The sequence below is a fragment of the Motacilla alba genome, chromosome Z, assembly GCF_015832195.1.
Source record: "Motacilla alba alba isolate MOTALB_02 chromosome Z, Motacilla_alba_V1.0_pri, whole genome shotgun sequence".
NCBI lineage: Eukaryota > Metazoa > Chordata > Aves > Passeriformes > Motacillidae > Motacilla > Motacilla alba.
This window is the reverse complement of record NC_052046.1, coordinates 41287703-41312448: the sequence shown is the minus strand read 5'-3', so window position 1 is coordinate 41312448 and position 24746 is coordinate 41287703. Positions and strand designations below refer to the sequence as shown.

At 39.8% G+C, this 24746-nt stretch overlaps 1 protein-coding gene across 1 annotated transcript in view; it reads left to right on the top strand.

The window, feature by feature from the left end:
- Positions 1-6981: 6981 nt before the first annotated feature.
- Positions 6982-24746, top strand: part of LOC119695782 (methylthioadenosine phosphorylase) — a 33734-nt gene continuing 15969 nt past the window's right edge. Inside the window, exons 1-4 of the mRNA XM_038124906.1 lie at positions 6982-7039; positions 12192-12278; positions 19472-19530; positions 21799-21966. Coding sequence (XP_037980834.1) covers positions 7004-7039; positions 12192-12278; positions 19472-19530; positions 21799-21966 — 350 coding nt within the window. The 5' untranslated portion in view covers positions 6982-7003. The remainder of the gene's footprint in view (positions 7040-12191; positions 12279-19471; positions 19531-21798; positions 21967-24746) is intronic.

Below are 24746 nucleotides of genomic sequence, written 5' to 3'. Positions count from 1 at the left end.
TTCATTGCTCAAGTATCTTCAATTCCTTCTGTCTCTCCTCCCTGCCCATTTTGATTGCCATAAACAGTAAGCTCTTTGAAGCAGAGACCATCTCAACACATTCTGTACAGTTACAAATCGCTGTCTTAACACTTTTGCTCATCTACACTAGAGATTTTCCCTTTCAAAGATACACTGGTGGCTACAGAACAGCATACTTTCAGAAGGGAAACATCCTGCACATCAATACTCTTGCTAATCATGTTAAACTTGTTTAGCAGCTAAAAAAAAAAAAAAAAAACAGAAAAGTATGTTGATCCCAAGAACCCTGATTTTTACCTTATATCTGTCTTTTAAATCTTGCTCAAGGACAAATAGTGAAAATTAGATGGATTTTCTTCATAGACAAAATTTCATCTGCTGAAAACTACTTCTGTCACATGAGCATCTGATGGATGTTAAATGTACTCAGTGCAGACAGCTCAGAGTGCAAGCTGCAGTGCAGGCTGCACACTGAGCTCTGCTGGGACAGGAGCCTGAGCCTAAGCACGACACAAGAGGCCGTGGACTGCCGACCCTTTGCATGTCAGAGGGCATGGGGACCTGTGGCCTGGCCAGGTGACAGGACACTGAGACACAGCAGGAGCCAAGGACTCTGGATGAAAAGGGAGGCTTTGGCATGCTTAGACTGTGAAGGTATAAAAGCCCAGGAGTTCCTTTGTTCAGGGTTCCTCCTTAGAGGCACCAGCTCGAGCTGTTATCTTATTATTTAGTTATCACACCAAGATTAAACTATTTTAAGGATGTTGACACATGAGACTTTGTTGTAGGAAACTTGGGGTTGAGCCAGTGAGGAATCCTGGTCTGACTGTGAGTGGGGGGATATAGTTGCAAAGGGGTCCCAGCTCAGGTGGTGCAAATGTGACTGCCAGAGTGGCTCCTGGGTGGTTGGACAAGGAAGCTTCCTTAGCATGGAGATTTCCTGTTACAGTCAAAGAGTTTTTTCCTTGTGTCCCAAAACTGAATGAGACTCATGCCTGGGCAGTGATGTCTCAGGATGCACCTTGGTGATTGATTGAGAACCAGAGAACTCTCCTGAAAAATGATCTTGGGAAATTATTTCCCTTCTCTTCGCAGATGTGCAGGCCATGGCAGAACTACTTGGTGTGATACTACGGCTCTCCTGCTCAGGTTTGCCAAATGACTCACACTGTAACTGGGGCAGCATGAAAGTTACTCCTGATGTCTCCCTTGACATTTGGGTACTTTGATCTCACTACAAGGTGTGCAGCTCCCTCCATTAACTAATCACCTATTCAGAGACATAAGCACCAGCTGAGATCTTCAGTATTTTGACACACTGACCTATTTTTTTTTTTTTTATCAGCCCTTTAGCCTGTCATTCATAAGCAGTTTACCATCTCATTTGGGTGTTGTTAGGAGATAAGTTTTTAAAATATTGTGTATTTCTAAACTACAATAAGATGAATGCCATAGACAATAGATACCAGCAGACATCAATTCATTATTCAAACCATCACCCTTTTACTCAGTTAGAAAGTATATGTTCTCTGATCAGGGGATTTATGTTACTCCTCTTAAGACACTAGATCAGCTTAGATGAACTAAAATACTAGGTATAAAATTTTAATTTTTTAAAATTTTTAGCTTCCCTCCAGATATTTTACAATCATTTTTTACTATATTTTACAATAGACACCTTCTCATCTCAAGCTTCCTTTATTATTTTGGAAGACGGCAGTATAAAGAAGATGTAAAAAAAAGCCTCTTTTTTTCATTTTACATGCACAGAGATAATATTTAATTGCTATTTAAACCTGAACAATGAGGTAGAACGTGGCATACACCACAGTTTAGCTAACATTGCTACACAGGCTACATTAGCAAAGAAGCCACTCACACAATAAAAGGAGCTATTCTGCTGCTAGACGTAAATCATGTTGCTGAAGGACATAATCTGTACCTACAATGGACACACTTGTAAGACTGTTGTGGGTTTTATTTGGCACAGAACCACTACATGTTGGCTAGAAGCACTGGCACACCTCAGAACAAAGCATTAAATACTCAGAACCTCCACAAAGGACCTGCTGGACCAGGTAGCTAACCACAGGGAAATGGTGCAAGCCCACTGAGTGGAAGCAGGAAGAGGCATCAAAAAGGTGAAGATCTGGTCCCATCCAGAGCACAGCTGTGTGGGATGGGCATGTAATAACTGAAGGATTCATTAGGTCAGCCCTGAGTACCCACATGCCCGTGGCCAGGAGGAGGCAGGGAAGCAGCCTCTGAGTCACTGAGACTCCTGGACCAGGACCAGTCAACAAGACCATTCAGAAGTGATGCCTGAGCATAGTGAAGGAAGGCACCTGAAGTCAAGATGCAGTCAAAGAGGCTAATGGGAAAACAAAACCCACCTGGGGTTTGAATAACCATAGCTCGGCATAAACCAATGAAATTCTTAGGCCACTCTTTGTCACTCTTCTCCTTTTAATACCACCACTGTGTGGTGGGAGCTAAGCTGATATGTATGTTAGAAAAAAACACTGAAAGTAGAAGCATGTGGTAGAGGAGCAAGTTCTAGCCAAGCCACATGGGAAGACAGCTTTTACTCTAGCTACCTACATTAGTTTTATAAGCACTTCTATGCATAGGTGATATGGGTGCACTCATGTATTTCATGAACAAAAACTAATTAACTGGTATGTAGACCAAATTAGAGAGAATCACTCACATCTTAACACTAGCAGACCAATGCAGCTATTAATTAAAATAATGCTCATATTCCGTAACCATTTTCTACATGATCTGAGGTTCCACTTTCTCTGTAGCATCACTGAAGATAATGGGGACTTTGAGTCCTTACATTATAATCAGGAAGAAAAGTATGCATAATTGCAACTTGGATTTTATTTTCTGAACTAGCTTATGTCAGTAATGTCAAAAGTGAAGTTTCTGAACTCCACTATCTTATCTTGTGGATTTGACATACCTGAGCTCACAGTGTGTGGGTTTTTTTGTTTGTTTTTTTTTGTTTTGTTTTGGTTTTTTGGGGGTTTTTTTGGTTTGGTTTTTTTGGTTTTTTTTTTGTTGTTGTTGTTGTTTTTTGTTTTTTTTTTTTTTTTTTTTTTTTTTTTGCATGGATGCTTTCAGAATTATTATATCAGTAAATTATTTGTAAGATGAAAAATTCTCTTTTGTAAATGCCAGAGTTTCTCTGTCTGTGGACTGTGCAATCTTCATTGAATTAAGGTTATTTAATGCACAAGAAGCACATCTCAGCTTTGAAGATGATGAGGTCATCTCTTCATGGTTCCTCCTTGTGAAAAAAATCATGCTAGAGAAGGAATTTTGTGGTGTTTGTTTTGCTAAAATGGTCCCTTGAAGACACTTCCACTTATTTCAAATTAGGGAAAACCCAACTGCTCATTTTATAAACAGATGGTCCAATGTAAAATGTTACAATCCCACAGAAGAGTCAGTGTAAAGACAGACGTTTTCAGCTCCTACTAAAGGTCTTCTGAACTTCCCCAGCTAGCCTTTTGCTGGCATGCTTTTGAGGGTTCACAGACCTCTCTGCACCACAAGACATCTGTGGAAACTATAAACTAGCAGTTTAGGTAGTGGATCACAATAAGAGTTGGAAACTTAAGTTTTCAAATAGTCCTGAACCTGACTCAGATGCTCAGATACACTAGTTCTTAAGCTTATTTATGCTTTAAAAGTTGTTTTTCCTAACACCAAACACAGAAATTAATTTTTCTTTGAAGTCAGTTGAAATCATAAATCATTCTTTTGGGGACAGGGGCCAGAAAATTGTTTCTAATATACAGGAGCAAAGATGAAAGCAATATAGAATGTGAGAGAGAAAACCTGTTTCACAGTAAGAGCAAATGGCAAATATGGGCTTCCTTTTTGGGTCAAATTTTGTCTGACACAGAATACTCTCCTTTTAATGGGTACAATATTCCATCACTATTTAAAACATTCTGTGAACTTTTAGGGCAGAAACAACAAAGACTACAAGCAGTACAGCATAATGGGAACTCTTGACAGTGAGATCAACAAGAATGAATGGAGAAGGTAAACTGAACTTGACTGAGGCTTTATTTTCCCTCCTCCCATGCAAATACTGTTTCTTTGAAGTAACATTAGCAAAAGCAATTCAAAGCTCAGCTATGTGTACACAGTGCTGTTATTTTTTTACAGAAACTTTTGTTGTAACAAAAAAAGTATGAACTTTTACCTTGATACAGAGCTTTTCATCTTCAAAGCATTCTCACAGATACATTCTAGCTAATCTGAACACCCCTTGACACAGTTGAGGTTGATTACTATCACTATTCTGACTTCAGGAGGGACAGGGTTTAAATTACTTACATGGATGAAAGTATTTGATGACTGAAGAGGGATGAAAACTCAAGGGTCACTACATCCTAATTGCCCACAACAGACCTTTCCTCTGCTTTGGTTTGTACTGTGAAGAATTTTCTTCTCATACACAAACTGTTTTCTATGTTTACCTAAATAATAATATACTATTTTTGTAATTAAAGTGTTTCTTACACTAACAGTCATGTTTCTCTCCATGTGATCGAGGTTTCCAAGCTCTGTCAGCCCTATGACCAAAACTGTCAGAATAGCTATGGGGGACTTACAGGTCTTCCCAGATTTCTAAGGACTTTCAGGGTTTTCAGGTATTGACTACATGTAGATTTCCACAAAAATTCCCTTGAGACATAGAAAAATTACTTTACATTTAAGTTTGAAAGGCATTAATCTGATACATGAACTACCTATTTTCATCTAAAGGTTCTTTTGTATTTTTTTGAATGGTGTAATGTGTAAATGATTTTTACACATTATTTTAACTTCAGCTAAGGAAATACTGCCCATGAGACAAAGCCAACAGAAATACTGCAAAATCAAAGCAGAGAGATTCCAAGTAATTGTGCATTTATTTTATTTTTGAAAAAATGAAACATCATTTAACTGTTCCTTTTTATTCAGATAAATGGATTTACAGTTCATCATTTAGAATAGGAAGTACAAAATGCAATCTCTGGGAAAATACAAAGCTATCATTTTATTTTAAGGTGCTATTTTCTGTAATGCCATAAATGGAATTGTGAACTGAAATTGCAACCTCTCTAGGAATCCTGTAACAAGCTTTTTATAAGCAATTCAGCAGAGGAGAATTGTAATATTAAACAGAAAGAATTGCCAAGAATTATTCACTGAAAGATTCTGTACACTAAAAGCAGAATATATGCCTTCAACAGAACAAGAAATACATGGTAAATTTCAGCCGTATTGTGGTATTATGGCTACACACTGAAGCCATAAAAGAAGGTCGCTACAACTTCACCTGAAAAACCTCTTCAACTGAAGAAGTTAACGTGCAGTGCACTCATGTCCTTCTTTCTCTCTTTATGTCACAATTTTCTAAAGTAAATTTGTAATCAGTGTGCTCTACGTTTTGAGCTGCAGTAAGAAAGTTTAAGCCTTTGTAACAAACATCCCAGCAGAGTACAAAGATCGCTAGCACACACCAAAGACAGTGTTTAAAAAAAAAAAAAAAAAAAAGGCCTTATTAAAAAAAGTGTTTAAAATTGCACAGAGAGCACATTCCAGCTGAAGCATGAGTTCAGCACTAGCTCCTACTGCCGTTAGTTATTGGGAATATCCATTTCTTTCTGTATACAAGGAACTACCCCAAGATCTTAGCAGTTAAAATGTAGGACATATGTCCACTGACGAATCTGAGCCTGCATTTACTATCAGATGTGTGACAGTGTTTTAACAGGCAGGTTAAAAAAATCTGCCTGTTAAAGTGGCATGTGAGAATAGCATACCTGGTTGGCCAAGGTGTCTCCAGTTGATAAAATTGCTTCAAAGAAAATATATCACTTTTACAAGCAAGTACTTCCAATTAACAAGATAGTGGCTGTTTTTGAAAGCTATACATTTAAGGAAAAAATATATCAATTTGTAATACATATGGAAATAAAATGTATAAATATATAAAAACTATTGATGTACCTCAAAATGTAGGATTATGGTACTGTAAAACAAATGTTCCTCCTGAATGTATGGACTGGTAGCAACAAAAAAAAAAAAATACCACAGATAGGAAAATCTTAATTATCAATACACAATAAAAGTGTGTATCTTTTTCGATCACTTGAAACTCTATTTAGCTTGGAGAGCTAAACATGTGTAAGCTTTCTATGTGTCTGTACTTCAAAAAGAACTATTTTTGTTTTTTGCAAAATGTGCTCCAGTTTGTTCTCAAACATCTTTTTGGATATTGAAAAGACAACCCTTAATTTGGAGTACATTAAAACTCTAAATTAATTAGAATTTTTTTTTTAATTTAAAACAAACCTCTTTTCTCAGTTAAAAATATTCTAAGTTAGGAATTTTCATGTAGGTTAGAGCTAGAATTTAGGTCTCATTTTGCCGTTCTGGCACTCCAGGGCTAATTAGCACTTTTTTGCTTCATGTTACTGGGTTTATTTGCTTCAGGGATTTTGTGGCTCAAGGATTTGAGTTGGTGGGGCGAAGTCAAATAAACCGCTGTGTGTCCAGGAATGTAGAAAAATGGTCTGACTGAAATATAGACATGCTGTCAGACAATTACGTTTTCAGAGAGACCGAGCCAGGACTGAGCAACCTGAGCGCACAGTTGCACCTTTAAGTAGACAAACTATTCCATCACAACCCCCGCAGCACCACTCCGGCTCCACGCAGCGGAGGCTCCCAGAGTCGCCGCGGAGCGTGCAGGTGGGAGGGATCAAGGCGCAAGCAAGAGGGGCTGGCGGCGTCAGGCGCGGCAGGGCTCCGCTTCCCCTCACGCTGCGGCCCTCCCGAGCCGCCGGCGCTCCCCGCGCCGCGCCGTCCGCGGCCCACAGCGCGGGCGGGTGCTGCCCCCTGGCGGCGGGGAGCGCCCCTCCCCGGCGGGCGGAGCGCGGCCCCCGCGGCACCGCCCCGCCCTCCCGCCAGCATGGCCGCCGCCGCCGCCGCCTCGGTGCCTGTGAAGGTAAGCGTGGTTCCGCCCAGCGGCGCCTCAGGAGCGAGGGGGTGGCGTCCATCGTCGCCCGCAAACCCTCCCCGCCGCCGTCTCGGGGCGGCTGCGGGAGCCAGATGGCGGGGGCCATGCCGCTGCCCTCCCGGCGCTGCCGAGCGCGTGCCGAGAGGCGCTGCCTTCTTTGCTTGCTTGCTGGCTGGCTTCCTTCCTTCCTCCCTCCTTCCCTCCCTCCTGTCCGCTGCGTCTGTCTTTCCCCGCTTCCTGCCGCCTTCCCACCCTCCTGCTGCGCCGCCTGTCGGGAGCGGACCCGGGAGCGCGGCGGTGCCGCTGTGCGGGGCGGCGCCCGCCCGAGCGCTCCCTCGCCCGAGGCCCGTGCAGGCGCGCCCGCGGCCGTCCCGGAAGAGACTTTTTTTTTTCCTTTTTTTCTTTTTTTTTTTTTCTTTTTTTTTTAATTTTTTTGGGTTTTTTTCCTCTGTTCGGAGAAATCTCCTTTTCCGGGTATCTGACCCGTGTGCAGTGTGTTGGATTTGTCAGTGAGGGGGATCGTGGCGGGTCTGTAGCTCTGGGCTCTGTTTTTGAGCATGCACGGAACTCTTAAAACTTTGGCAGAAGTAAGCAGTGCAAAACTTGCTCTCTTAAGACTCAACTCGTGTGTTTGAAGAGCTGCTTAGAGCGGTGATGGCACCAGGAGTGAGCAGGCCGTTACTCAGGCTGAAATTTGAGTTTTCGCAAACTGTGCATTATTTTTCTGCCATTAAGTGAAAAATCCCAGTCCTTTTGGGTGTAGAACACAGTTACAACCTGTCTTCAGTGTAGAGATTTATTCTCTTAAGTGTAACTTAAATGCAGCTCGATGTGTATCTCCTTTTAAGCAAAATTATTTGTAATGCCATCCTTGTCCCTTTCTCAGTATTCCCAAAACAAGAGAGGAATACAGAAGGATTTGTGGGTGGTTAGTATCAAAAAGACCCATAGGTGATCATGATATGTAGTAGTGTTTGAGACCTGCAGATGAGCAAATGTAGGGTGTTATTAGACAGATACCTCTATGCCTTTCACTTACACCTTGGAGAAGTTCACCAAACACCACATGAAGAAAGGCATACACTTCGGTATGATTGTTACTTGGACCTTGACAGAAATGGGTTTGATTTTTGTAGTTACTGATGTGGTAACTTTTTGTTAGGTTTCACTTCTGTTGCTCTTCATCCCACTGTTTGAGATTCACTCTATTGTAATACCATTTTACTTGAGATTTAATTCCAGATAACCTTCGATACAGGCTCCATTAATTTTACATGTCCCTTTGTAGGATGCAAAGTCTGGAATGGTGAATACAGTCTTACATCTTTCCATTCTTGAAGTCATTCCTAGGTGTGAGGTCAGTTCTCTGGCTTTTGAGGAAAGGTGAAACTGTTCTTCCTTGGTCACATCCTCTCTGCCTTGCTGTATGTTCAGCCCCTGGGCTGGTAGCTGGGAATAGAAGTCAGCACCCGAGATGGGAGTGTTGAGGTTTAGACGTGACATTCTCCAATTCAGTATTCCCACTGAAATCACTCCAAACCACACATCTCCCCATCCCCTGCAGCAGAATGGGTGGAGAGTTGGAGGCACAAGAGGTCCAGATCATGGGTTGAGATAAGAACTATTTACTGGAAACAGCAATGAGATAAGAAAAACAGTAACAACAACTATATAATCGAGAGAGGTATATAAGGTATATAAGAGAGAGTATAAGATATATGTAAGTATGGATATATATATATAAGGTATTGAGAGAGGTATATAATCAAGCAGCTAATAATAATCGATGCAACTGCTCACTGCTATGCACAGCTCAAAAATACCCAATTGTCATGCTACCCCTACACAGGGCTCCTTTCCCTGTTTTTGGAAAATGATATTAAGTCATGCAGAATAACTTCCAGGTCCTAGTCATGGCTCTCCCAGACTACTGCAAAAATTAATCCTGCCCTGGCCATGCCAGGATGTAGGGTACTTCTCCCACTGAGCCTAGAGCATTTGCATTAATTTTAGTAATTCACTAGGAGGTTTGAAAAGCAGAATTTAGTATAGAATCAGATTTTTCTGACTAGTTCCCAGACGCAAATAGTATTTCTGGAGATCATGTAACTGGAGGAAAAATAATTGCCAGGTAAAATTAATTTTAGTATTAGAGCTGCCAGCTCTAAGTTGACCTTACACAGTTAGAGAAGCAGCTAGTTCAAAAATCTCTGCTGCCTCTCTTTCCTTCCACTGAAGTAGCTCTCCAGGGAATTTTAAGTGAGCCCAGCATTTCTCTAGCCACAGTTGCCTCAGGTGGCCTGAGGGTTGTCCAGACTGCCACTGTGGTAAGTTTGCAGTGGGTAAGAAAGCGCAGCAAACTCAACATAGTCTAGGTCTTCTGTGCTTTGGGTTCTGCACCCCGAGAGCTGTGAATATTTTGCAAGCTTGTTGCAGTCTGCAATTTCTGACAGCCTGGCTATTGGTGTAAAATCCTGCACTGAACTGAACAGTGCAGCCAAAGTACATATTGATGCCTCTGCAGACCCTGGGTTACAGAGCCTGAGAGCAAATTTGAGAGCAACCACACCAGGCCTGTGCTGCCACAGGCCAGGCATGCTGCTTTCTGTACAGGAACAGTCTGTTACTGTGATAGATCTGTGTGTTTATAACACCCTTAAAGCACTGCAGTTCCAAAGTAACTTCCATGTCATGCATCTGTAGCTGCTCTCTCCAACCTTGCATGTTTTTCCTCAGTCCCAACAACTTTTACTTTGCTAGATATAAAGGTTCAGTTCCCTTTTGAATCCTCTCATAGGCCACTAGTGTTATACCCAGCTAAAACCAATAAAGTGACTGAAGGAACCTTTTTTTTTTCTCTAGATTGAAAAAAAAATTTAAAAGGCACCATTTTGGTCCTGTCATCTGGCAATGTAGCAATCATCAGTGTTTACTGAATATATGCATGAACAGTTTAAAAGATAGTCTTTTCTTGATTTTGAGTTTTGTGGTTGTCCCTGTTGCATACCTTTCACAATTCTTAAGGCAATTTGTTATTCATCCTAAAGTGTATTTAGTTTTCAGGATTTTCATGAGCAATCCATGTCAGAACCTTTGTGATAGCTAAGCAACACGAGTAACACAGGAGCAGACCCATCAATATTACTGCAAACAGTGGTCTAGGTCCTCCCTAAAAAGCTTGTGTGTGTGTGTGTATTCCGGGTCGGAGTGTGTGGGTTAGCCCTACTGTTTTCCTTTGCGTTTTTCTCGTGCTCCACGTGGGGGTAGCAGAAGGAAGTAGGAGGCCGGTTGAAACTATCTCATGTATCAATGGGTTTGCACCACCGGCTGTGAAAGGCTTTGTTAAAGAGGAGTTTGTTTAATTTGTAACCAAGATCACAGAGCCCCTCCTTGTTGAAAAGAAGTGCCTAATGAGCCAGATAATACAGTGATTGAACAGATGGGGTCTCTACGAATGTGAAAGTAAGAAAAAGCTGGAGTAAGAGGCAGCTCTCTGTGTGTTGTGGAAGGAGGGTGTTGTATGTTGGAGTCTGGAGGTTTTACTCGGGAAGTTTTCAGTCTTTGTGGTAATAAGTAACGGCAGAAAGGTTCAGATTTTGAAGCAAATCAGTCATGATACGTATTCAACTTGAAAGTGCTACGAACTTTGCAACAATTGATCACATTGAAGAAAAAAAAGCGGAGCTCATTTTCTCTATGTGTGATAAATGGTGACATAACTTTTAAGTACCATTACTGCGCTGCCTTTCCCTGCTTCCTGCGGGGAGCAGCACGAGTAACACACAAGCTTTTCAGTTGTGAAAAGCTTGACAATAACAATTCTGTTTGAAGAGTTACAAGTGTTCTGAACTCAAGAAAAATCTTCGCTTGATTGAAAACCTAATTATGCCTATAGAGACAAAAACCAAGTTACTTTTCAATGATGAACTAGAAACAAGAAAAATCAGATGCATTTTTCTTAGCTGGAATATGCAATCACAGGCAAATCAAAACACAACAGGGACTTTAGTTGGGAAAATGGTTAGATTTTGTCAAGTCAGCACAAAAAACTTTCCCCCCCCCCCCCCCCCCCCCCACAAAGTTTTCTGTCTTTTGGAGGTAAAATACCATATAGAAATGCCTGTGTCCTGGTTATGGCTATAGTAAAGTTAATTTCCACTCAGTAGCTGTTCCAGCGCTGTGTTTTGGATTCAGAATGAGATTGGTGTTGATAACACACTGATGTTTTGGGTTTTGCTGAGTCATGTTAATCCTAAATCAAGGACTTCTTTTTTCCCTGTCTCATGCTGTGTCTGGGAGGGAGTGGAGGGGGCATGCAAACAAAACTGGGAGGGAGCATAGCTGGGACAGGTGACCTAAACTGATTGAAGGGATATTCCATGCCATGGAACGTCATGCCCGCTATATAAACGGAGGGAGTAACCCATAGCGTGGCCATTCTGGATTTGGGAATGGGGTCTGGCATTAGTCAATGGGTGCAGAGCAATTGTATTGCGCATCGCTAGTTTTTCCCTTTTTTATTGTTATTGCTATCATTTACCCTTATTATAATGTTTTACTTTATTTTCAGTTATTAAGCTTTTCTTATATCAACATCCAAGTTTTACTTTGATTTCACTCTCTGTTCCACCAGAGTGCAGGAGGAAAGAAGGGGGGTTTGAGCAAGTGGCTGTGTGGTGCTTAACTTCCACCTGGGCTTAAAACCATGACAGCCTGATATTCCGCATGGTAGTTATATGTAAGACTTTTTGTCTATATAAACAAAACCCTTTTGTTTTAATGGACTTTCTGCATGTATTTCTCACTCATTACAGGCATTCCCAAAAAGTCTTAATTTTTATATTGGAAATAAATGTTTAGTGGCACATTTTTGTGCATTTTTGCATAGCTTTTTTTTTTAATTTGGTATCTTGAAGAGGAGAATCATTGGGTGAGAAATTGGCAGGCTAAATACAGTTGTTTAAAATCAGGTATTCAAAATTTGCATTCTGGAAAAGTGTGGTGGGCATATTATGCTTTGTTGATCTGTTGTCTCTCCTCATCTTGAGAAGAAGATACATTTTGTAGCTTCCTGGTTAGTTTTTCAAGCACGCAATTAAATGTGAATTGCAAGAAGACTAATATATACTTTCTGTGTAAGATTGGAATTATCGGTGGAACTGGCCTGGATGATCCGGATATCTTAGAAGGAAGAACAGAAAAATATGTTGACACTCCTTATGGCAAGGTCTGTATAATCTTTTTATTTATTACTAAAAGTTTTTGTCAATTCTCAAGATATTTGTATACTTTTAAGAATTTTCAGACTGGTAAATGAATGTATAAAGGAGGTGCTGGCCCAACTGTTTTTAGTTACTATGTATTGTGGGATTCTTAGTTGGTGAAAACAAAGTATCATTGCAAAGATTATGTGCAAAGGAGACTATACCTCTTCTCATTTGTAGATTGGATGGATTTAGAAACTCACTGCTGAATTTACAATCAAGGGATAAACCCTGTCCTTCAATTTTGTACTGGTGGATGACCTGTATTATCTATCAGATCAGTCCAGGAACCTTTCTGAATTGCAGAAAACTCTCCTTTGAGGTATATGAGACATCATCTTCCCTGTAACTAGTGAATTATGTTACATACCAATGTAAGAACATGCTTATAGCCACATAATTTGAAAATTAAGCTCTGAAACTGTGTTTGTGAGACTGGTACACCTGAAAAATTCTCCTTTACATTGCTTCTGTCCTTTCCCTCTGCAGAAGGGAGTGGTGGCTAGGGCTGTTGCTCTATACATAGCGCTGGGTACGTTTTGAAGGATAATTCCTGGCACAAAGTGTTTATAGTACAAACAGGCAAGACAAAGGATGAGGGAGTTTTATAGGCAGGAAGTCAAGGGGGAGAGATGGTCTAGTTGTCACATGAAGCTCATAGAAGAATTCAATCTTAGGTAATTATGTCACAGGACATGGGGTGTCTGTGTGCTTTATAATTGCAATCGGAATTATATCTTATGCAGTCTACCAGTGTGTGCTGGTATACATACAAAAAATCTGGTGTCTGGTAGCAAGTGCTATTTTGTGAGTGGAAGCTTTCCAGAAAACTCAGTGGTGTGCTGTGTGATTGAAAACTGAATCCATGCCTCCACTCAAAAATGGTTTAAAATGGAGTGTAAAGAGCAAGGGGAGTTTGTATCCACACCATTTGCAAGGGGAAGTATATTAAAAGAAGTGAAAACATAATCAGAAGAATGCATTTGACTTTTCTGTCCTCTTTCAGAATTAGTTAACAAATTGTAGTAGGATGAAGGGAACTTACCTCCTCTGTTTTCTTTACTCTGGTTTCCAAAAGTAGCCAGCTTTGGTCCGAACGAGAATCCACTGGCTAAACCAAACCAGTTGCCATTGCGTTCCCTGTTTCTTGAGAATCATGGATGTTCATCACAGCATGGATATGTTTGGAGACTGCTGACAAAGCAGAAGTAATACTATGCTTGTAGCAAATACGACCTGAAGCTTTCCTGTCTAGGACAGATGGAGCACTTCTCCCTCACAGGGTTTGTTCAGATCAGAGTTAAGGGCACAGTGGCAGCACAGCATTTGAAAGTCTGCTCTGTCACAGCATTGTGGTGTCACAGGATTTGGGGAATGCAAATTCTGCAGTGCAGTAAGTGGCATACAGTAGCGTTCAGTATTCCTGAGAAGAGTAGGAGTACTTGCAGGATGGCTCCTGCACAAAGGAGCGACATAATTTTCATCAGCCATGCAGCTTTGGTCAGTACAGAAGACTCTTTTACTTTTTTTTTTCTTTAAAAAAAAAAAAAGTACTTCTAAAAAAGTAAAAAGTACTTTTTAAAAAAGTACTTTTACTTTTTTTCTTTTTCTTTTTTCTTCTTTCTCTAGTAAGTAGCTTATCTAGTGGTTTGGGGTTTTTTTCTGTGTTCTTCACAAAACGCAATATAAATAGCAGAAAATTAATGTTGGTGCCTGTTGTGGATTGTGAGAGACCTTGATCAATGGACTGCCTGTGTCTGAGCCTGCATGTTACACATTTAGCATAGGCTGAACTTAAAAAATAAGAGCTCATTAATATTTTTTCTTTGTATGAGGGGGATGAGAATAGAACTGAGATACCATGGTATGAATCCAAGCCTGAATTTGAGATAATGTCCTGAGTTGAACTGAAATGTTAAGCTGACCTAAATGGAGTCAGGACACAGTCAAAGAAAGACAGCACAGTCAAATAGGAAGCTTTTATCCTTTTACCTATAATGGCCTGTCTTCCTTCTTTCTCTCTGTAGATCTGAACTTCTGATAATCAGCCTTTGACCTGATGGGTCTTTCATGTAGATTTCCTCCTATATTAGAATCACATTAACTTCAGTGACTGAATGCAGTTTCCAGTTCAGCAGCTGGTGGATCAGCCTTAGTGTAAGAGGTAGAGCTCAGTCCACAAGTTACAGTTGCACAAAGTGCAATGGATTTTGATTGAAGCAGAAAAAAGCCTCAAATTCAATTAGTATTATTAGGTGGATCAATATTCACTTACTTTGCTGCTGAGACTATTTAGTATTTGGGAAGGTAGGTTGTTACACAACCTACCACCCATTTTAGAGCTACATAGTTGAGAGGAACAGCTATTGCTGAATGCAAGAGGGCAGTTTTATTTTTATTTAAGTGTGCCTGGAAAAATTTAGAAGTTTATGGTTTGTTACTATTTTTTTGTAAAGGTATGTTTTGTTCTTTACTGTTACTGGAGTACAACCAAATTGGGACTTTCCTGCCATTTTTGACTGAAAAGCTTTCTGGGGTAGATGTTCCTTGGCACCTTTGACATTGACAGCAGCAAAATAGATTTTCCTTTAATGAAAAATGCTGTTTTGTCTTTTAAAAGTTGAATAATAGCTTACTTTTTCTTCATACAGAGTCCTTGAATTGTCTTCTGCTTTGGCTTTCTTGAATCCTGAGAATCATTTAACTACAAAATTTAGCATTAGGGAATATGGGAAATATGGACAAATTTAAAGGAAACTATTATGACAATTTTTTGCTGTTCTCTATGTTGACATTGGTCCTCTGTGATCTATCAAGGTACATTAGTAATAGTGAAAATGCATAACTATAATTAAAAAAAAAAACCAAACTTAAGTATACTTACAGCTGTTAATATTCCAGCTGTCTTTTCTTCTTGGCTTCCACCATTTTCAGTACCTCAAAAATTTGGTATTCTGTGGAAGATATCCCAAAACCTTTTGAGATTCTATCTCCAGATATGGAAAATATGAGTCTCCTACAGGATAATAGATGCTGTTCCAAGCAATTTTGTCTTCATCATTGAATTTTAAAGCTCCTGAAAAGCTTTATTCAGAATATATTTTCAGTTAGATTGTCTTCCTGTCTGAATGATGGATCTTGATCCTGAATCACCTTCCCTGGTGGGCAAGAGATCTCACTCTAGAAAATTATTCTAGAGGCTCTGTGGTTTTTTTCTGGTCATAAATATATCTGGCAAACAAAGCAGGAGGTAGTTCTACCTTTCGATTGAGCGTTTTTTGCTTGCATCAGGAAAACCTGACCATGTAACATAATACTTAAGCTCCTCTTCTACCTCCCCAAAACAATGTACATTGTTTGGTTCCTAAACTAGCTCACAGGTTGAATGGAGGCTTGTAGAACCTCTGAAGTACTTTTTCATCATGAGTATTTCGTATTCATTGTTTTCTGTTCCAACTAGCCTCTGAGGTAAGACCAAGGCAAAAATGAATTCTGTAGGCAACATATGAAAGGTACTTTATGCATATTTACATTATAGACAAAGGGGATTTATTCAGATTGTTTGTTATGGTAATAATTTGAGGTTAATTGCCCAGGGTTCTGGTCTTTCTTTTCTGTTTTGCAACAATGAGAAATATATATCATACTTGTATTTTGTGAAAAGAGGGAAGTAGTTAAAGACATTTATGAATTTTTAATGTTTGAGAACTTTTTATTGGACCTTTTATTTAATCAGCCTTTAAAAATACAGTATTAGAGCTTTGATTTCAAATTGTTCCATTGAAAGTTTTTATTATTTTGTCATCACTCCTGGCTATGACTAAGATAATAGTAGAGAGATACAACACTTGGAAAGAAGTAGTGGGAGAAAGAAAGCAGAATGGAAGTATACATTAGCTATGTTACATGGTTAACACATCGTTTGAAATGTCTGTTTCTGTAACTTTATGCACATATCAGTAGTTGGTCCAGCTATTCAATCTCTATACAAGCAACCTAGATGAAGGGGTAGAATGACCCCTGAGCCAGTTTGCAGATAATACAAAACTGGAGAGAGTGGCTGACACACCCAAAGGCTTTTCTGCCACTCAGAGGGACCTTAGTCCGGAGAATTGGGTGTAGAGAAACTTAATGGAATTTAACAAGGGCAAGTTTAGAATCCTGCGCCTGGGGTTCAACCCCATCCTGGGGTTGAATTCCCACCTGGGGTGGGAGTAACCCCAAGTACCAGCACAGCTGGGGGCTGACCTGCTGGAAAGCAGCTCTGTAGAGAAGAACCTGGGGTGGTGGATGACAAGTTCACCCTTGCAGTCAGGAAGACCAGTGCTGTCCTGGGGTTCAGCAGCTGGAGTGTGGCCAGCAGGTCAAGGGCTGTGATTCTCCCTTTACCTGGCCTTGGTGAGGCTACATCTGAAATGCTGTGTTGAGTTCTGGGCTCCTCAGTGCAAGAAATACAAGGAGCTACTGGAAAGGGTCTGGCAGAGCCATAGAGGTGATTCAGGGTCTGGAGCATCTCTTACGGGGAGAGACTGTGGAAGCTGGGCCTTCTTAGTCCGGAAGAGAGAAGACTGAGAGGGGATCTTGTCAGTACATATAAATATTTTAAAGGTGGGTGCCCAGCAAATGATACCAGACTCTTTTCAGTGGTGCTCAGTGACAGGATAAGCAGTGGTGGCCATAAACTAAAACACAATATGAGTAAGAATTTATTTACATTGAGGGTGGCAGAGCACTGGAACAGGCTAGCCAGTGAGGTCATGGAGCCCCCCTTGCTGGAGACATTCAAACCCCACCTGGATGTGTCCCTATGTAACCTGCTCTAGGTGAGCATGCCTTGGCAGGAAGGCTGGACTAGCAGACCTCCACAGGTCTTTTCCAACCCTAACAGTTCTGTGATTGAGTGATCTTTATTTAAGGTCTTCTAATGAAGCATGATGCAGTATCTGCATCATGTCCATTCATCATTTAGCAGTGCTCTCTTTGTTCCAAGTGTTTATTTCTCTATTTTTCTACAAATCATGTGCCAGAAAGATATTCAGTATATCATGTGGAAAATGTGCAGAATGCATTTTGTGGAAATCCATGCAAAGGTGTCAGCCAGACTGTTACACAACCATGCTGAAGCCTTTTGGAGTGCTAGGATATAAGCAGATAGGGAAGGAAGCCTATCTAGTTGGCTATAGCAACTAGATTTTGAAGCCTGTGAATTTCAAAGCTGTTATGTTCTTTCTGCATCATCAATGTATGCCAGAATTCAGTGGAGTTCTGTAATGGGAATGAGTGTCAAACTACCGCAAGTCTTTTGAAAATGGGTCTGAACTTAAATGTACCTCTTGGAATAAACTTCAATCTGTTAGTTATGAAGCAAAGAGCACAGTCTTCAATTTGCTGACCTTTTTGATGGGAGGCAAGAACTTTTGCTGGAAATCCTCTTTAGTTTTTAAGAGTATTTTTGTAGTCTTTTTAAATTTTAATAAGTGCTTATTACTTAACACAGCAAATGTGTGTAAACGAAACAAAATCCCAAGTGCTAACTTTTGTGATCCTTCCTTGTTATGGAATGTTGCAATGGCAAGTTGCTGTGGCCACTAGACAGCAAGGCTTTTGCCGTATGTGAAATTTCACTCTTAAAGCCATGTTTGTTTGAGAAGAGTGTATGTAAGGTAAAGATTAAACACTTTAATATCAATAGTTTAATATTAAACGGATACTTGAAAAAAAAAAAAAGAAGTCAGAATAACTACTGTTCTAAACATAAATTTTCTGGAATGTTCCATTTTTTTAAAAAGAAGTAGTAAGTGTCTGCCAGAATTTCAACCTTGTTGATTAAGTAAGTTACAGTGCTTTAGAGAGCTTTCAAATGAATAATTACCTAAAAGATCAGTGCAATAGGAAGTAGAAGGCGATGTTTTTTTTAGAAATGCGTATCTTTAATGTGAGACTCCCATATCACTTCACTGTCAGTCTCTGCAAATTTTCAAGTGTATTATAAAATCAATAGTTGTGAAATAAATGCTAATTGAAATCTTGCATCGAGCATTATATATTTTTTTCTTTTATGTCAAGTAGCTGGCAGCAGAACATTTCTAAATGCAAATGTATGGGTCAAGACACTTGCAAACTTGTGATCAGTAAACAAACCATGGTTTTGTTAGTAGCTGTTTTAACAAAAAGGAAAGCTATGGCATAGTATATCTCAGATCCCTGAAGGCCAGGAGCAGAACACAGCCCACGGAGCAGTTAATTTATTGTAATGGTGATTGATGACTTGGAGGCTGCCTCTCATGGGCACGATGACCCATCTCCATAGCAAGGTACACGTTCCAGCTGGACAGCTAAAATCAATATGTTCTATTGTTCTGGCTGGCTGGTAGTCAGGAAGATTGTATTTTCATGTTGTGTAGCTGTAAGAGAAATCCCTGTGCTGAGCAGATACAACACTGCTTCTGCCACTTATGTACCAGAATTTCTCTGTTGTATCGCATTTCATTTCCCAAAAGCAGGACTCGCAGCAACAGGGAAGAGAAGAGTTTTTCAGGAAGCTGGGGTTGAATGAGGGATGGGTTGGAGGAATCCAGAACTCTTCACACCCTACTGTGAGCCCAAGTTAGAAAGGGGACAGAGAAGAGAATGGCGAGTGTTATGGAAAAGCACAAATTAAATAGGTTTTCTGTTGGAAGAAGGCTTTAGTAGAGAATGGCACCTATTTAGCAAAAAGAAACTGAAGTTTACAGGGACGAGTGAGTCATGCAAATCAATTTGATGGTAACATGTGCATGCTACTATTTTTGTGTTTGAAATACTCTTTTGATATTAGAAAGTATTAGAGTGTCAAACCTCAAACCTCTGTAAAGTAAAGAGTTGCAATGTTAATTTTTGTATGAACACAGAAAATTTGTAGTAATCTTTCCTGTTTCAAGTTTGATCTTCCTGTTCTAGGCTGTTTTACTAACCAGCCACATCAAAATGCAGGGCTGAGCTCAAGAAAATAGGAGAGTACAATATTAACAATTACAATATTAAAATATGAGAGTATTAATATTAACAATATTAACAATATTTTCTTCTGTCACTGTTGCAGTTATTTTTAGGTAGTAGTAAAGGTTTGTAATGTGATTGTCAGATGGTAACTCATTCTTATGTGCTTGTTTGGCAGCCATCGGATGCTCTGATTTTGGGAAAGATCAAAAATGTGGACTGTGTGCTTCTGGCGAGGTAAATGAGCATTTTAAGGGGGTTTGTATTAAACGTCTTAAAGTCTTCTCAGATTTTTTTCTCTTTTCATTAGGTGAACTGAATTTCTGCTTTGACATCATCTTGCTCTGTATGGTTGCTAGCAAAGTCCAGTACAAGTTTGGGTTTTTTCATTAGCAAGTTTGATGCTGCAAGGATTGAGAGTATTAAAAATGCTGCCTAGGTTAGGTAAAAAAAATCTAGGGGGAGTTATTTTCCTAGTAAGAATGGCAGCCTGCAGGGCCACCTGCTCTGATGGTGGATAGGTGATGCTGATAGCCTTTCTGATTAATTAATCTGCTCACTGCGTTTGCAGATTTCCTTTGTGAAGTAGAGAAAATGTTTGCTTCCAGATGAACTATGTCTCTGGTACCACTGTAAACTCTCCAAATTCTTCCCTTAGATTATTGAGTTCTCTTGCTGTTACAATTATTGCTTAGGGAGGTTCAATCCCCTGCAGTTCTCCCTCCCTATATAATTTTTATTCAGACATTTTTACACACTTGAAGAGATTCTGGAAGCAGGATCTGCTGGCAATTTGACACTGGTGTAACCATGGATGTCTAGGACCAACATGCTACTGGATTAAATGTAAGAATACTAACACAGTTTGTGGCACCTGGGCAGAATGGACAGAGCAGGTGCTGCTGACAGGGTCTCTCAGCAAGCCAAGTCAAGGTAATTAGTCAAGCACAGGATACATCCAGGGAATCCAGGCAGGAACGTTAGGAGGTGAGAGATGAGGCTGTACGGTGTGTCTAAAGCCCATCCTGCTCTGGAGACAAACTACAGATAGGTCTGAAGGCTGTGGGGGGGACTGAGTTGGGGACTGGGGCACGGTGACGTAGATCAGGCCAGGGGTGAAGACTGGGACCTGAGCTTGGAGGCAGGAGCACCCAGACTCACAGGCATCAGGAGTTTCTGTGGAGACCCAGAGAGAGACTGGCTAGGGCACTTAGGACCCAGTGGTGCACTCAGGGCCCTGATTCTTTTCATTCCAGTGTTTTTCCATTAAAGCTGCTGACTGCTAACCATCTCTACAACACTTCTGTCTGTGATTTTACTTTTCTTATCTTTCATGGATTTTGCTCATGTATTTTACTACACCTGGACAACATTTTTCTCATTTTCTCAAATGAACTGCTAAGTCAAGTTCTCATTGCTTTAGTGTTTCAAGCTCGGCCTTGGACCACAGGTGTCTGAACAACTTGGCTGTGGTTTACCTTCTCCCTGGGATTTATGACCATTCATATAGAAACCTCCTGAGTTTACTTTTAGGGCTAAAGTACCTGCAAATTTTTCTTTGTGTTTTGGCTTCTCAATCAGATTGGAAAAGAAAAGGCATGTATATTCCATAAGAACATTATGACAGCAACTGCAATAAAGCAATAGGTCCATGTGCCTAGTACCTTAGCAGAAATGCTAATGGCAGCATGGGAATCCTGACTGACAGTGCTTGATCATGTTGTTGTAGTTCCTGAATGATTAAATTCTTAGGGCTTTTCAGCCTCTGAAAAAAATCAATTGAGAAATTAAGTTCCTTCTTTTCTCTTACATGGTTGAAAATAATTTTGTAATGTGTTTAATCATGTAAATGACGTGCTTCTGTAGCAAAGACAGAGATAGCACAAAAGCTTGTACTTATAAGACCAAGTATTTCCTGTCTTGGTGAAAAATGATACTGCAGCAGTGTGAAGTCATACTTTTAATTTATGAAAGCTGTCAGATCACTTAAAGATCTAAGAGAAAAATGTGATGATTCTATTGGTTTTTTTGGAAAGATGACAGATTAGAACACAATGTTCTGTGATGTGCCGCTGTTTGTGTAGGAGAATACAAGCAATGCTTCTGGGCAGAAAATTCGTGGAGTTGTATATAAATCTTCCCTGTAGTGTTTGGAAAAGCAGTTTCAGAATCTATGGAACTGACTTAGCAGATTCAGAGAAAAATGCTCATTTTAATCTTGAGGCTGCTGAAATATATTTGAATTGTATTTTAAGGTTTTGCATTACAGTCTTGAACTTAAAATTTTGCATTTAAAAAGAAAATTATATCACTACTTCTTAAATTGAATTCCAGGAAAGCTCAATACATTTAGGAAAACAAAATATACCAGAAGTAGCTGAAGTGGCCAGTTCCACTTCCAATATTGTTAGGGGAAATATGTTTCCTGAAATTCTCCTTACTTGGGAGAAGGAATGCAATTTCAGTCTGGTTTACTTTACTCTCTTGCTTCATGTATCTTTACAGACATGGAAGGCATCATACAATTATGCCATCAAATGTCAATTACCGTGCCAATATCTGGGCATTGAAAGAAGAAAATTGTTCCCATGTATTAGTGACTACTGCCTGTGGTTCATTACGAGAGGAAATACAACCTGGTGATCTTGTCATAATTGACCAGTTCATTGACAGGTGAGTAAGAAGGAGGAAAAAGAGGAGAAACAGGGTTAAACCATATAATAGCATGCTCATCTTAAATTTAATTTTTGTAAAATAAGATGATAGCCCCAGTTCTTCTGTCAAAAAGTAAGATTCATACAAGAGGATTTGATAGGTAGTGGGAATGTGATTATAAAAAGTTCCATTTTAACAGATGCAGAAAGTACTAGGCTTTGAAGAATGGCCATAAATGAGCTAAAGTGTAGCTCCGGGGGAAGACTGTTCAGAAATAAAAGAAATCTTCCATTCTCAGATGTGGGAGAGAAACATGAATAAAAGCACAGGCCATTCCTAGCTTTATGAAGAATCTGAAATGAGATGGAGTGGTACAAGAAAGCATAGTAGGAGTCAGCTAGGTAAATATATGTCGTAATAGTGAGGTCCTGCAGAAGAGAGATAAATGCAGCACAGTAGCAAAAGAGAGGAGGTTGTTTTAAAACTAGAATAGATGCTTACACATCTTATTTGTTAGGAATCATAAGGAGGTAAATTTGTTTCCAAAGTCTCTGTACACCAGTTAGTCCTATCCTCCTTGATCATCTGACTAGAAAAATTCAAGCAAAGCTAGGGCCAAAATAAAGCTAAATTTAAAGATCACCAGCACCACCAATAATTCAAAGATCTGGTTGCACATTTTAAAGGTAAATTTACTTTTAATACTTGGAGGACTATTATATCTTGAAGTCTTATTTTGGTATTCCACATAGTTCAAAATATTTAAAATGGCTTAACCAGTTTCATTGGGCATTTGTGGTGCTGCTGGTAGTATTTCATTGCCAACTGAACATGTCAACCTAGATTTGTTCCCCGCGCTGCAGTGCTATTCAAATTTTGACTTACTAACTTTTTTTTTTGCATGTGTAAGTGAAATTAATTTTTTTGCATGTGTAATTGAAATTAATTTTTTTTCTTGTAAGAATAGGTTTTAGGTACAGTGTGTCTAAATTTCTAAGTACCCTACAGGGGCAAGCCCCATATAAAATGCTTCCTGTTATACTAGAGTTGATTTATGGGTGAATATTGCTGGCAATACTCTATTTTTTTTTATTTTTTTTTTTTAGTATTGATACTGATTTATGTAGGAAAGATATTAAACAGACTTGGGGACATGGTTTGGATGATTGTGAGTCAAGCACCAGTTATTTTGACTGCATTATCACCTGGCAGACTCCTGGTTCAATGACAGGAGCCTCTATTTGCCATTGGTAAACCACACCTGGAGTACTGTAGCCAGTTCTGGGCTCTACAATGCAATTTGGACATGGACATTCTAGAGGGAGCCCAACAGCAGACTATGAAGATGCTGAAGGACTGGAGCATCTCTCCTAAGAGGAGAGGCTGAGGCAGTGGGACTGTTCAGCCTAGAGAAGACTAAACTCAAGGGGAATATCATTGATGTGTAGAAATACCTGAAGGGAGGGTACACAGGAGAAGCCAAGCTCTGTCCAGCAGCACGCAGGATCAGAGGCAGTACAAACAGACTGAAACACAGGAGATTCCCTCTGAGCATCAGTGAACGCTTTTTACTGAAGGTGACTGAGTACTGGCACAGGTTGCCCAGAGATGTGGCAGTCTCCATCCTTGGAGATACTCAAAGCCATCTGGATATGGAACAGGACAGCCCCTTCTAGGTGGACCTCCAGACCACTTCTACCTTCAGTTGTTCTGCGAGGTCTGTTTTCATTTGGAATTTACTTAGATGGTCACGAGTAATAATGGCATAGCTTATTTATAAGCAGTGTTTTGTTTGGGCAAGTAAGTTTCCGTTTTGATGTAGGCAAGTGGAAACTTGTTGTGACTTGTTTAATGGCATCAGGAAACCGAAAAGCTTCTCAGAAAAGCATGTGAAAATGTTTCAGTGTGGAAAATTAAATGTAATATGAGTTTTTAAATCATCCCCAATGTGCAGTTTAATTCAGAAAACTGATACATTGTAATAGTTTGTCTCTTTTGACAGCTGAATTTCTGTGTCAAGTCTTTTTGTTGTAATGTTCTATTCCAGGGAGTGTTAGACTGCCAGGTCTTTGGAGATAGGGTCTGTATTTAGTTCTTCACAGCAGTCTTAAGAGTGATTGCATTATATAAGTCACTATGCCAACAGTGCTACTCATGGGAAGATATTTTCATGGGACAGAATATTTTAGTTGTCCACCAAAGTATGAAAATACAGAATTTTTCTGAAATACCTTCTAATCGAAGGTATTAGGATCATGCAAACAATGTTAATAGTCTTGTAAAGATGGTACTGGTTAAATTTGCAGAAACAGTCAGTTATTTCTCTTAAAAGATATTCTGGCTTCTATATAGAGGTTAACCTATGCCACGCAATACATAGGAAAGAAGTCGTGGTCTAGGTGGCAAGGTTTTACTCAGGCCACCATTAAAACAGTGCCTTCTGGTGTCCAGGTACCTTTTAGTATCTGGGCTCTCTCTGTATATATTCTCAATAGGGAGGATTCCTATTCTCAGTTCTCCTTATAGGTGTGAAGCAAAAAGAAGAAATAGTGAATAGGAATTGGAGAAGAGCTAGAACTCAGCAAAAAACTGTTGGCAGCTATTGTAATTTGCTCTCCTTGGGCATGTGCACCATGAAATTAGTGACAGGATTGCAATATAAGGAGTTGTGTAGGACTTCTGCCTAGCATAGGTTTGATTTTCAGTGTGAAACACTGAATAGGTGTAATTAGAACTGTATAAGATTTCCAAACTTATGAAAGCCTAATTCTGCAGGTCATTACCACACCTAGTGTTTG